The sequence below is a fragment of the Tachysurus fulvidraco genome, chromosome 22 (genome assembly GCF_022655615.1).
Source record: "Tachysurus fulvidraco isolate hzauxx_2018 chromosome 22, HZAU_PFXX_2.0, whole genome shotgun sequence".
Classification (NCBI taxonomy): Eukaryota; Metazoa; Chordata; class Actinopteri; order Siluriformes; family Bagridae; genus Tachysurus; species Tachysurus fulvidraco.
This window is the reverse complement of record NC_062539.1, coordinates 4,318,442-4,331,215: the sequence shown is the minus strand read 5'-3', so window position 1 is coordinate 4,331,215 and position 12,774 is coordinate 4,318,442. Positions and strand designations below refer to the sequence as shown.

Below are 12,774 nucleotides of genomic sequence, written 5' to 3'. Positions count from 1 at the left end.
GTTTTTGAAGTGTGTGTAGCTGTAAGGAACTAAATATATAGGAAGCTGCTTTACTCACAAGCATGAACAACACTTGACACAGGAATCTCTTAGAGTAACATGTACTTTTATTCACAAGTTGTTTGTGTATCTGTCTTTGGCTTCTTCCTGCAGATATCAGGTAAGACTAAAACTCTCTCATTTCATACAGGTTTTGTACCCTTAATATTTTAAACGCAGCTCTACTGGACTTTTTCATTCATGCGACAGTGTTGTTGAAATCTTTCATTACTGAATGTGTCTCAGCAGTGATTTCTGATTAGGCCTGATCATCACAAGTCTGATTAATAATAATAATAATAATAATAATAATAATAATAATAATAATGCTTGCTAATGTGGCTTGCTTGCAGAGGTAGAGAGCATGAGGACACTGAAAAATGTAGCTGTAAAAAGAGGAGGATCTGTCACTATTCCATGTCTTTATGATGAGAAGTACAAAGCAAACAAAAAATTCTGGTGCAAAGGGAACTATTGGTCTACCTGCAGTATCGTAGCCTATGCAAACTCAAGTGGAAATCCATCAGTCATTGATTATCCAGAGCAGAATTTGTTGACAGTGGATCTGAATTCTGTCTCTGAGTCTGGAAGGCGTTGGTGTGCTGCAGAAATTGGGGATAAATGGCAAAAGGATGACCGTGATTATTTGTACCTGGCGATCAGTCAAGGTAAGAAACCGAAATGAAGCAGAATTACAATTGTTATAGATTCCCTTACACCACTCATTTACTGCCTATTTATTCAGATCCTGATCTGTCAGTGAGCGAGAGCAGAGTGAGCTGTGAAGAAGGAGGCAGCGTCACAGTCCAGTGTCTCTACAGTGCTGCGTATCAGAATAAACAGAAGCAGTGGTGCAGATTTAAAGATGGACAATGCAACACACTTAGGACTGAAACATCCCAGAATTCAGCAGTGTACATCAGTGATGATGGGAGAAGATCCTTCAGAGTGAAGATGAGCAGACTGAAGAAGAGTGATGCTGGATGGTACTGGTGCAGTGCAGGAGATCTACAGGTTCCTGTTCAAATCAGTGTCGGTGTTGACACTTCAGGTATTAAAATCATGCATTAATATATGCAGTTCTGTAATTACTGTAGAAAAAACTGGTGGTTAGTGTAAAAGATTATACTGAAATTTTAAATTAATTTGTTTATTCTTAACATGTGCCCTGAGATTGGCAGCATTTTCTCTTGTGCCACACCGCCAGAAAGATTTTCTTTCAAAACTAGTGAGATTTTCCTGTTTCCTCACTCATATCCTTGCCGAGTAGTATTTGCAACATCTTTCTCTCACGACCATAATATGAGGAAACACGCTAGTTAGTTCATAGCCACATCTAAATAAGCCATGATTGAAAGTATGTTTTGTTCTCTAAATACTAGACATGTGAGTGAAAAAAAAAAACTATGGCTCATCTGTTTTAGTTAATAATGTATGTATACACTACACACATTACATTTAATACTCATCTCTCTCTCTTTTTTCTTGAAATTGAATATCTCACTCTGTTCCAATAAGTTTATTCTAATAATAGAATTTAATGTAATTTGTTTATAATATACAAGGTGTCAGAAAACACTAACAGACAGAAAACAGGCAAAAATGATCAAAAGGAAGGCGACAGTGTGGTCATGGGTAGTGCAGATGGCTGTGGTGCATTGTGGGAAATGAAGTCTGTGACTTTAGCTCATGTGACAAACAGCAATCAATAGCTAATTTACAGACAATATACTAGTGAGAACGATAATCTTTTATTCTGTTCTGCTGTTTGAATTCATTTAAATTCAACAAATTCTGAATACGGCCTATATTACTTAATCTGGTGGTCGTGTTCTAATAACTATGGGATCAAGTCTTCAAGGCCACTCCAGGTGCAGCTAAAACATGAGAAATCATGTAAGAGGAAGAAATGATTATGATTGGACCTTTCATATCATTGTTACGATAGGAGACGGACACAAATTAAGTGGCCTGGATCCATTTGTAATGGCTCATCCCTTCTATTTAATATCTCTATATTTAATGTTGTGTCCTTTTTAGATAAGACATTGCAATTAGGTGATTCTGGTTGTGTTGCTGTTACAATTATCACTTTTTTTAATGATTACAATACAATTATTTTAATGATAATTTCTCAATTCTTTAGATTGTATTACGCCAGTTACTACATGGTGCAATAAAGAATCTATGTGAGTACAAAACAATGTAAGACTGTAACTATGAATTTTTTCAGTTATGTCCGGTAATATTACTGATATGACGTTTTCACAGGAAATAAAACTCATATTCTGTGGCTGTCCTTCTTCCTTTACTGGTTCATTAATAGTTTCTTGGATATTTAACTGTTCTTAACTTCCTACCGGAGATATACTTGAAAATCTGTCTAAAAGGGGAAACACATGAAGCAGTGCAAGTGTGACACCTCAGTACATGTTGTAATACACACTGTGATTGACCGATGGGGTGTTTTATGTTTCAGAGAGCCAGAGATGTTCTGTATCGCAGACAACTGAAGGACATGATCTTGCTGACATAGAGAACATAAGAAGCTGGAATGTTGGACATAGTTTGTCTGAAATATTTTTATACAAACAAGACAGTCAGTGGTGTGTTATTCCTTTTCCATTTACACTATCTATCTATCTATCTATCTATCTATCTATCTATCTATCTATCTATCTATCTATCTATCTATCTATCTATCTATCTATCTATCTATCTATCTATCTATTTATCTGTCTATCTATCTATCTATCTATCTATCTATCTATCTATCTATCTATCTATCTATCTATCTATCTATCTATCTATCTGTCTATCTATCTATCTATCTATCTATCTATCTATCTATCTATCTATCTATCTATCTATCTATCTATCTATCTATCTATCTATCTATCTATCTATCTATCTATCTATAAAGGATTTCTTATCTTAGTCAGTGGAACTTTTCTGTAAAAAAGCATAACTGCATTCATTCATCTATTAACATTGTGTGAAGGAATATTACATTTGGTTGTTGATTACAATAAAGTTTAGTACAAAAAAGTTTCCCTTTCTCTGAATTGTTAAATGTCTCTATGATAAATGTCAGGCCACTCAGGTGCTTGTTCAGTCCCTTGATATATGTCGACACTGGACTACTGCACCTCGCTCCTGGCAGGTCTGCCTCTGAGCACCATTCCACCTCTACAACTGATCCTGAATGCAGCTGCGGGACTTGTTTTAAACCTGCCCCACCATGTTCCCCCACACCACCCCATTGCTATATTTCCCCGCCTACAGGCTTCCATACATCAAATATAAAACACTGAAGCAGACACTTACATACAGAGCCAAAAATATAACACTGAACAGAACACAGAGCACCGCTGCACTGATCCCACCGTCTCTCAGGGTACAGAAAGGTTACACATCAAAACTCTTCTCTGTTTTAGCTCTTCGTTAAACTTCCCCTAGATGTCTGAACAGCTGTGTGACTCTCTGTCTTTAAACACTTTCTTAAGACCTACATCTTCCTGAGGAATTTAAATTAGAATCTTAAAAAATAAAACTGTCTGTCCGTTTTTCCTGCTTTATAAGTCAAAATTTGCTATGAACAGAGGTTTGATATTAGAAATAAAATGTACTGCAGGTTTAAGTCTCTGTGTTGTGTGATTGTGTGAAACCTGATGAACTTCCTGTTGTTTATTTCCTTTCATGGAGCAGTGGCTGTTAACAGCTTTCATCACTGGTAGATTAAATGTACCTCAGTAGTGACACAGTGATTCCTGAATGTTCTGATCGTCCTGATTCAGTATCTGAGTAACGCTAATACTGCTTCCTAATGTGGCTTGCTTGCAGAGGTAGAGAGCATGAGGACACTGAAACATGTAGCTGTAAAAAGGGGAGGATCTGTCACTATTCCATGTCTTTATGATGAGAAGTACAAAGCAAACATTCAAAGCAAATTCTGGTGCAAAGGGTACTATTGGTCTACCTGCAGTATCGAAGCTTATGCAAACTCAAGTAGAAATCCATCAGTCATTGATCATCCAGAGCAGAATTTGTTGACGGTGGAACTGAACTCTGTCTCTGAGTCTGGAACGGGTTGGTGTGCTACAGAAATTGGGGATAAATGGCAGCCGGATGACCGTGATTATTTGTACCTGACAGTTAGTCAAAGGTAAGAAACCGAAATTAGTCAGAATTATAATTGTTATAAATTCCCTTACACCACTCATTTACTGCCTATTTATTCAGATCCTGATCTGTCAGTGAGGGAGAGCAGAGTGAGAGGTGAGGAAGGAGGCAGCATCACAGTTCAGTGTCTCTACAGTGCTGCGTATCAGAATACACAGAAGCAGTGGTGCAGATTTAAAGACGGACAATGCAACATCATATCAATATAAATCTGTGTGTATAAAAAGACAAGAGACTACAATCACCATAGGCTAATGTTTTTGATTGAAGGAATTCATACAGTATTTCGAGTGATCAAACTACTTCTATATATTTTATGTTTAAATAGATTAAAGCACAATTCAGGTAACATTATATACACATATTTGGAATAAAATCATTGTATCAGTTCATCTTAAGATATTTTGCTAATGTGAGTATTTCTCACCCACAGTGTTTGTGAATTCTGTCCAAAGCGGTGATGAAACCACGTGAGTGCAAACACATCTTTATTTTATCTTGCAGAAAATGCTGAATACTTAAGATCATGATGTTTTTTCTCTGCGGTTTCAGACATGTAATTTTGTTGCTTCATTGAAAAGAAGAACATGTGATTAGAGTTCAAACTCAAACACTGCAGTTTTTACGCAGTAAGTGAACATGACACTTTCCACAGGCCTAATGCACTCAGACATTTAGTTTAAACAGAGTTTAGTTACATTGATGCAGCCTAATCTATATTTGGAGAGGGAAAGAAAAAAATCAAACAAGAAAAAAAAATGTAACTTTGCAACCTGTATCACTGATGTAATTCAAAATAAGCTTTATAATGATTACTGGAATTCTTCCAGAACAGGGGTGACATTAACCAGTTAAATTTCATCAGCCATTTCACATAATTATTATTAAGATATGATCACAATGTGTGCCCTGCGATGGGTTGGCACTCCATCCAGGGTGTATCCTGCCTCGATGCCCGATGGCGCCTGAGATAGGCACAGGCTCCCCGTGACCCGAGAAGTTCGGATAAGCGGTAGAAAATGAATGAATGAATTAATGATCACAATGACCGGATGTCCATCATCTCTTGTCTCTTTATTGTTCTGTTGTAACCTGGTGAGCTTTAATACACACTGTGATTGACCCCTGGTGTGTTTTCTGTTTCAGAGAGATAGAGATGTTCTGTATCGCAGACAACTGAAGGACGTGATCTTGGTGACATCGTAAATATATGAATATGAGAATCTATCTATCTATCTATCTATCTATCTATCTATCTATCTATCTATCTATCTATCTATCTATCTATCTATCTATCTATCTATCTATCTATCTATCTATCTATCTATCTAGTCACACAGAATTTATTATCTTAGTTAGTGGAATTTATTAAAAAAGCATACAGTAAGTGCATGCATTAAATCTATTAACATTGTTTGAAGTAATATAACATTGGGTTGTTGATTACAATAAAGCTTTTTTAAATTCACTTTCTCTGACTTGTTATATGTCTATAAGCATGAGCCTCGTCAGAGGTGGTGGTCGTGGAGGTGGCATTGCCACACATGCACACAAAAAATCCCTGATGTCTTTTGCTCTAGCAACTGCCTATAGAGCCCCAGGGCCTTACACTGATTTTCTTAGAGAATTTGCAGATTTTTTTTTCAGACCTGTTGGTTAATTCTAAAGTGTTAATTGTAGGAGATTTTAAACATTCACGTTTACAATTCAAACAATGCTTTAGGACTCACATTTATGGACCTACTAAATTTGGGCTTAAACAAATCATCACTAGGGCAACTCATCATCTTAAACATACGCTAGATTTAATAATACCACAGGGAATAGATGTCACTGATATACTGTAGATATCATACCCCAAAGCTATGACATCACAGACCATTACGTCATACTCTACACACTACCTATAGAACAGACTAACTGTGTCTCACAACGTTATAGACTCGGTAGAACTATTATTCCGACCACTAAAGACAGATTCACAAATAACCTGCCTGATCTGTCTCAACTTCTTACTGCACCCTTAAACGCAAACAATCTAGATGTAATGACTAACAGCATAGGCGCTATCTTCAGTAGCACATTAGACAACTGTTGCACCCATCCGATTAAAGAAGGTTAGAGATAAAACACCTGCACCGTGGTATAATAGTCAGGCTCACACCCTCAAGAGAGTAACCTGTAACCTCGAGTGAAAGTGGATAAAAACTAAATTAGAGGTTTTTAGAATTGCGTATAACGACAGTATGTCCAGCTATAGACAGGCTCTAAAAACTGCTAGGGCTGAGCACCTGAGCAAACTCATAGTATATAACCAAAACAATCCCAGGTTCTTATTTAACACAGTGGCTAGATTAACAAAAAAACTGAGATCTGAATTAACATTTCCATCACAGTTCAGTAGTGAGGACCTTATGAGATTCTTCACTGATAAAATTTAAAGTATCAGGAACAAAACTCCTTGTTATCTTTAGGTCACGTCCCGAAATCCTTCAAGTTGGCAGTTATTAGGCCCCTCATTAAGAAACCTATTTTAGATCCTAATGAACAATCAAATTACAGACCTAGTTCACACCTTTCGTTTATGTCTAAAATACTAGAAAAGGTTGTGTCTGTTATACTGTGCTCCTTCTTACAGGAGAACAATATCTTTGAAGAGTTTCCGTCCGGTTTCCACTGCTATGCTGATGATACCCAGTTATATATCTCATCGAAACCAGATGAAATAGCTAAATTGTCCAAATTAACTTAGTGCGTTAAAGAGATAAACGATTGGATGACCTGTAATTTTCTGTTGTTAAACCCAATACTACTTATCAATCCAAAAACCAGTACACAGAAGCTCTCACACTTTAACTTACATTTACTGTAGATGGATGTACTGTTTCTACTAGCTAAACAGTGAAAGACCTGGGTGTTATATTAGACAGCAACTTGTCTTTTGAAAATCATATCATTCTTCAACCTTAGAGATATTAACATGATAAGAAACACCCTATCCTTATCTGATGCTGAGAAGCTATCTAATCGAGACTGGCCTATTGTAATGCATTACTAGGTGGTTGTCCTGCATCTTTAATAAATAGGCTACAGTTTGTCCAAAATGCATCGGCCAGAGTTTTTACCAGGACAAGAAAATATGATCAAATATGCCCAATTCTATCATATTTACACTGGCTACCTGTTAAGTTTAGAATTGATTACAAACTGTTGCTACTTACATACAGTACAAGGCTCTTAATGGATTAGCTCCCATATATCTAACTAGTCTTCTAACATGTTACAATCCTTCATGCTGTCTGAGATCACAAAACTCAGCACTTCTGCTAGTTCCAAGAATATCAAAGTCTACTAAAGGCGAAACTTTGGAATACTCTTTCTGAAAGTGTTCGGGGCTCAGACACACTTTCCCGGTTTAAAAGTAGATTAAAAACATTTTTTTTTTCGTCAGGCATACCCATAAGTCTTCCCATAAACTTGTGCTCTAATACATCTGACCAAATGCATATTATCATCTAGTGCTTACTAATATTATGAACAGCAGCTACTGTATTTTAATGCCTCTCCATTGCTTATTTCTTTCTACTCATCCCAAGGCATCCAGAAATTGTACCAGCTCCAGTTGGACTCTACACTATATATATGCTAATCTAAAGAGGATATGCCAATTCCATGTGGTCTTGGAGGACAACAACCTCCTCATCAATACAACATTTGTCGTACTGTATATTTATAATCACACCCTCCGGTGTCACCCATATGAGGATGAGGTTCCCCTTTGAGTCTGGTTCCTCTCAAAGTTTCTTCATTTACCATTCAGGAGTTTTTCCTCACCACAGTCACCTGAGTCACCTTGGACTTTCTCATTGGGGATAAATAAAAAAACACATTTAAATATATCTAATATTAATCTTGAGTTTTGTATTATATGAATCTTTATATTATTCTTTATAATAACCTTTTGTTCTGTGTTTATGTTCTGTAAAGCTGCTTTGAGACAATAGTCAGTTATAAAAAGTGCTATACAAATACAAGTTGAATTGAATTGAATTGTTAAATGTCTCTATGAAAATTGTCAGGCCACTCAAGGGTGTGTTGTCCCTTGATATATGTCGACACTGGACTACTGCACCTCGCTCCTGGCAGGTCTGCCTCTGAGCACCATTCCACCTCTACAACTGATCCTACCCTCCAGGCTTCCATACATCAAATTTAAAACATACAGAATAGTTGTGCATAAAAACTCTTCTCTGTTTTGGCTCTTCGTTAAAATTCCCTTAGAACAGCTGTGTGACTCTCTGTCTTTAAACACCTTCTTAAGACCTACCTCTTCCCAAGGAATTTAAATTAAAACCTTAAAAAAGTAACATTTTTCCCTCCTTTATAACTTTATTAAATAACAAAATAACAAAAACTGTGTATTTTTTTGAATAAACCAATATGTTGCTATGAACAGAGGTTTCATATACATAAAATATACTGCAGGTTTAAGTCTCTGTGTTTAGTGATTGTGTGAAATCTTGTGTCTTGGTTTAATAATTTTAATGAAAATAGAGAAACAGAGCTCCAAAGTCGGCTAAAATGACCAGTTTCTGAGGCTTTTCTCTGAATGCAGTAATGTGCGGCTATTTTAAGAGTTCTTATTACAGTTATAACCTGGTTGTGAAACAATATAACCTATAATGCATTTCAGAAACTGTGATGCAGAGACATCAGTCACTTAACAAGTGCAAATGATTCCCTGTGATGGTGCAGGGTCTCTGTGTAAAAATGTGATCATGTGACCAGTCTGCACTCATAGAAGGTTTAAAGTGGACGAGTAATGATTTATAATCTTAATATTTGGTGTCAGTAGCTGGCAAAAATTTTTTGTTGTAATAATTTACTGTGACTTGTTCAACACTGACTTTTACAGTAGTTTTTTGTTGAATGGAATTTAAAAATGTACCTCAATTAATACATTCAGTTATTTGTGCCTTTTTTAGAGGGTGTAACAGTATGAGATAAAAAAAGAAAATACAGGATGTCAGCTAGTACAAAGTAACGTCAGCCACAAGTAGGAAGTGTATTTGTTATATGAGTCTCTTGAAACATGGGCTTTTACTCACTATGTGGTTCTGTAACTCTCCTTGGGTTTTTCCTCTGTATATCAGGTAAGACTAAAACTCTATCATTCTCATATACTGTCTGGGTATCCTTCATTTTCTAAAGGGTTAAAGAAGCTCTTGTTGTTTATTTCCTTTCATGGAGCAGTGGCTGTTAACAGCTTTCATCACTGGTAGATTAAATGTACCTCAGTAGTGACACAATGATTCCTGAATGTTCTGATCGTCCTGATTCAGTATCTGAGTAACACTAATACTGCTTCCTAATGTGGCTTGCTTGCAGAGGTAGAGAGCATGAGGACACTGAAAAATGTAGCTGTAAAAAGAGGAGGATCTGTCACTGTTCCATGTCTTTATGATGAGAAGTACAAAGCGAACAATAAATTCTGGTGCAAAGGGAACTATTGGTCTACCTGCAGTATCGTAGCCTATGCAAACTCAAGTGGAAATCCATCAGTCATTGATCATCCAGAGCAGAATTTGTTGACGGTGGAACTGAACTCTGTCTCTGAGTCTGGAACGGGTTGGTGTGCTGCAGAAATTGGGGATAAATGGCAAAAGGATGACCAGGATTATTTGTACCTGACAGTTAGTCAAGGTAAGAAACCGAAATTAGTCAGAATTATAATTGTTATAAATTCCCTTAACCCTTGTATTGTCCTCCTATACAAATTAGGAGCGCTGAGTCAAAGACCTTGTCAAATGCACCTTGTCTGAGACCTTGTCTGTTTTGACTGCTTATAAAAAATGAAGTATATATGATAGCCTTTTTTTTTCTTTTTACCTTTTTAGTCTAACTTGTTAGAAAAAAAAATATTCTGTATAATATTTATTTACAAAAATGCCTCATTTTTTAGTAAAAAAAAAAAAAACAACAGAAATTTTGAATTATTTTCACTATAGAGGCACAAAGGTTGATGCACAATTACTGGCTGGTATATTTCAAGGGCAGGAGATTGTTTTGAAACCATTTTGACCATTTTTAATGTCAGCAAATAATAAAACCTGTTTTTTTCCAGGTCAAATTGACTTGAATGCTTATAAATCAAAAATTCTACAATTATCACCATTCTGTTTGTAATATCTCTTTTACACTTGTAATATCTATTTTTCCCACCTGATCATTTGATCAACCAACAACAGGCTACACACACACACACACACACACACACACACACACACACACACACACACACACACACACACACACACACCACACACACACACACACACTCCAAAACATGCCATTATTTCATGTGAATAAAACTTCGTTTACCTCCTTATGGTTTTTAATTATACTTAATTTATGAATGATAAATCTTATGAAATTTTGCCATGTTTTGAGTAAAATAAGCAGAAATTATTAAATATTATTTTGGATAACCACTGACTGATAAATGTCAAACATTACTCAGAAAATCTCCAGGCCAAAATCTGACTGATGCAACTAAATTCATAAATAAAAGAGGAAACAAATATGATTTGAATATGAAAACACAAAGTGTGTGTGTGTGTGTGTGTGTGTGTGTGTGTGTGTGTGTGTGTGTGTGTGTGTGTGTGTGTGTGTGTGCGTGTGTGTGTGTGTGTTTGTGTGAAGATTGTTGGTAGAAAAGGAAGAGAGGAGAACAAGATATTGTCCCCAGCTGGACAAATGCATATACTGTAACAAGTGTGAAATATTTACAAATGATTGGTTTTTTGGATGCCCAATGAATTGCAATGCCCAATGCGTGTGTGTGTGTGTGTGTGTGTGTGTGTGTGTGTGTGTGTGTGTGTGTGTGTGTGTGTGTGTGTGTGTGTGTCTGTGTGTGTCTGTCTGTGTGTGTGTGTGTAAAGCTATTTGGTAGATCAGATTTTGCCCCAGCTGGACAAATGCATCTAACAAGTGTGAAATATTTACAAATGAGTAGCTTTTGTTTTTTCTGGAGGCCTAATGAATTGCTATGCCCAGTGCTTGTGTGTGAGTAGCATCATTTCGGTAGATCATATTTTGCCCTCTGCTAGGCAAAGGTATATCAAAAGTGAGAAATATTTACAAATGTTTGGCTTTTTTTTTCTTTTCTGTAGGCCTAATAAAATGCAATGCCCAATTTGTGTGTGTGTTTGTGTATGTGTGTGTGGAGGGTGAGTGTGTGTTTTGGGTGCGTGTGTTAGTGGACATTTTATGTGTGCATTTTTGTGTCTGTATGTATGTTAATTGCGCTGAAAAGGGCAAAAGTGTGACCTATAGACCCACTAAATCTGGCCGGGTCAAAATGACCCAAGCAGAACAAAAACGCGTAGTATATATTGTTCTGAACACATAGTTCAACAAAAATAGACAAACTTAATTTTGCTTGCAAAGTTCATAATGCTAAATTTCAGGGAAATATGTGGAAGAAAACCAAAGTTATGACGCATTAAATTCTTCCAGCCGGGTCAAACAGACCCAGGGACAATATGAAGGTTAAACCACCCATTTACTGCCTATTTATTCAGATCCTGATCTGTCAGTGAATGAGAGCAGAGTGAGAGGTGAGGAAGGAGGCAGCGTCACAGTCCAGTGTCTGTACAGTGCTGAGTATCAGAATACACAGAAGCAGTGGTGCAGATTCAAAGATGGACAATGCAACATAGTGGGGACTGAAACATCACAGAATTCCACAGTGTACATCAGTGATGATGGGAAAGAAATCTTCAGTGTAAAGATGAGCAAACTGCAGCAGAGTGATGCTGGATGGTACTGGTGCAGTGCAGGAGATCTACAGGTTCCTGTTCACATCAATGTCAGTGATCCACCTCCAGGTATTATCACAAACACTGATCAACTTTAACAAATGAAAGACAGAAATCACACTGATTATTTTACTTTGTTTTGACAACAGTCAATACATCAAATATTACAACAGTGTCCACAACAGTGTCTACAAACACCCATAAAGACAACACATACACGTAAGTAGGAAAGCTTCATGTTATTTAGGCATGGTGTTTTCCTCTGCAGTTTAACATGCTTTATATTTCTGAACTTTTTCAAAGTAGGAAGTGATGTGAAAAATAAACATCATAAAAAAAAATTATATCATTATAAATCTGTCTGAGAGGCAATCACCAAGAGCTAATGTATATGAATGAAGGAAAAATATTTCAAGTGATCAAACTTACCTTCTTTTTCTTTTATGTTTTACACAGATCTGACTCAAAGCACAATTCAGGTAACATCGGATGGACTAAAAGTAGTGTATCAGTTCATCTTAACACGTTTCTAATTTGAGTTATTTCTCACCCACAGTGTTTGTGACATCAGTTCCCAGCAGTGATGAAACCACGTTAGTACAAACACATCTTTATTCTCTCTTGCAGAAAATGTTGAACACTTTAGACCATGATGTTTTTCTCTGCAGTTTTATAGACAAGTAAATTTGTTGCTTTATTCAAAGACAAACATGTGAACATTACATGATCATTT

At 36.5% G+C, this 12,774-nt stretch overlaps 2 protein-coding genes and 1 long non-coding RNA gene across 9 annotated transcripts in view; all 3 read left to right on the top strand.

Moving 5' to 3' along the window:
• Nucleotides 1–4,669, top strand: LOC113645234 (polymeric immunoglobulin receptor-like). Of its 4 annotated transcripts, none has more exons than XR_007139075.1 (7): nt 1–160; nt 393–707; nt 785–1,090; nt 2,519–2,645; nt 3,883–4,204; nt 4,282–4,317; nt 4,655–4,669. XR_007139075.1 is itself a non-coding variant. In XM_047806103.1 (5 exons), exons 1-5 carry the CDS (start codon nt 100–102, stop codon nt 2,550–2,552), a joined length of 759 nt encoding a protein of 252 aa, XP_047662059.1. In that variant the 5' UTR covers nt 1–99; the 3' UTR covers nt 2,553–2,694. The 4 variants fall into 4 exon arrangements, 1 of the variants encoding a protein (XP_047662059.1); XR_007139076.1 differs by lacking the exon at nt 4,655–4,669 and adding an exon at nt 2,186–2,228; XR_007139074.1 differs by lacking the exon at nt 4,655–4,669 and having other exon boundaries at nt 4,282–4,422.
• Nucleotides 4,670–4,697: 28 nt separating this feature from the next.
• On the top strand, nt 4,698–5,689 carry LOC125139930. The gene is made up of 2 exons (XR_007139081.1): nt 4,698–4,850; nt 5,368–5,689. It is a non-coding gene; the product is annotated as an uncharacterized LOC125139930 (long non-coding RNA).
• Nucleotides 5,690–9,270: 3,581 nt separating this feature from the next.
• Nucleotides 9,271–12,774, top strand: part of LOC113645231 (polymeric immunoglobulin receptor-like) — an 8,440-nt gene continuing 4,936 nt past the window's right edge. For all 4 annotated transcript variants that reach the window (XM_047806096.1, XM_027150739.2, XM_047806095.1 and 1 more), the window contains exons 1-6: nt 9,271–9,374; nt 9,610–9,924; nt 11,805–12,110; nt 12,191–12,260; nt 12,498–12,520; nt 12,598–12,634. In XM_047806096.1, the coding sequence (XP_047662052.1) occupies nt 9,314–9,374; nt 9,610–9,924; nt 11,805–12,110; nt 12,191–12,260; nt 12,498–12,520; nt 12,598–12,634 (812 nt within the window). In that variant the 5' untranslated portion in view covers nt 9,271–9,313. The remainder of the gene's footprint in view (nt 9,375–9,609; nt 9,925–11,804; nt 12,111–12,190; nt 12,261–12,497; nt 12,521–12,597; nt 12,635–12,774) is intronic.

Excerpts from the sequence above, each read along its gene's own strand:
- LOC113645234 (XM_047806103.1), top strand. The coding sequence starts at position 100 with ATGTACTTTTATTCACAAGTTGTTTGTGTATCTGTCTTTGGCTTCTTC. Across the intron at positions 161-392 it reads CTTCTTCCTGCAGATATCAG|AGGTAGAGAGCATGAGGACA; the intron begins GTAAGACTAAAA and ends GCTTGCTTGCAG. Across the intron at positions 2,229-2,518 it reads TGGTGCAATAAAGAATCTAT|AGAGCCAGAGATGTTCTGTA; the intron begins GTGAGTACAAAA and ends TTTATGTTTCAG.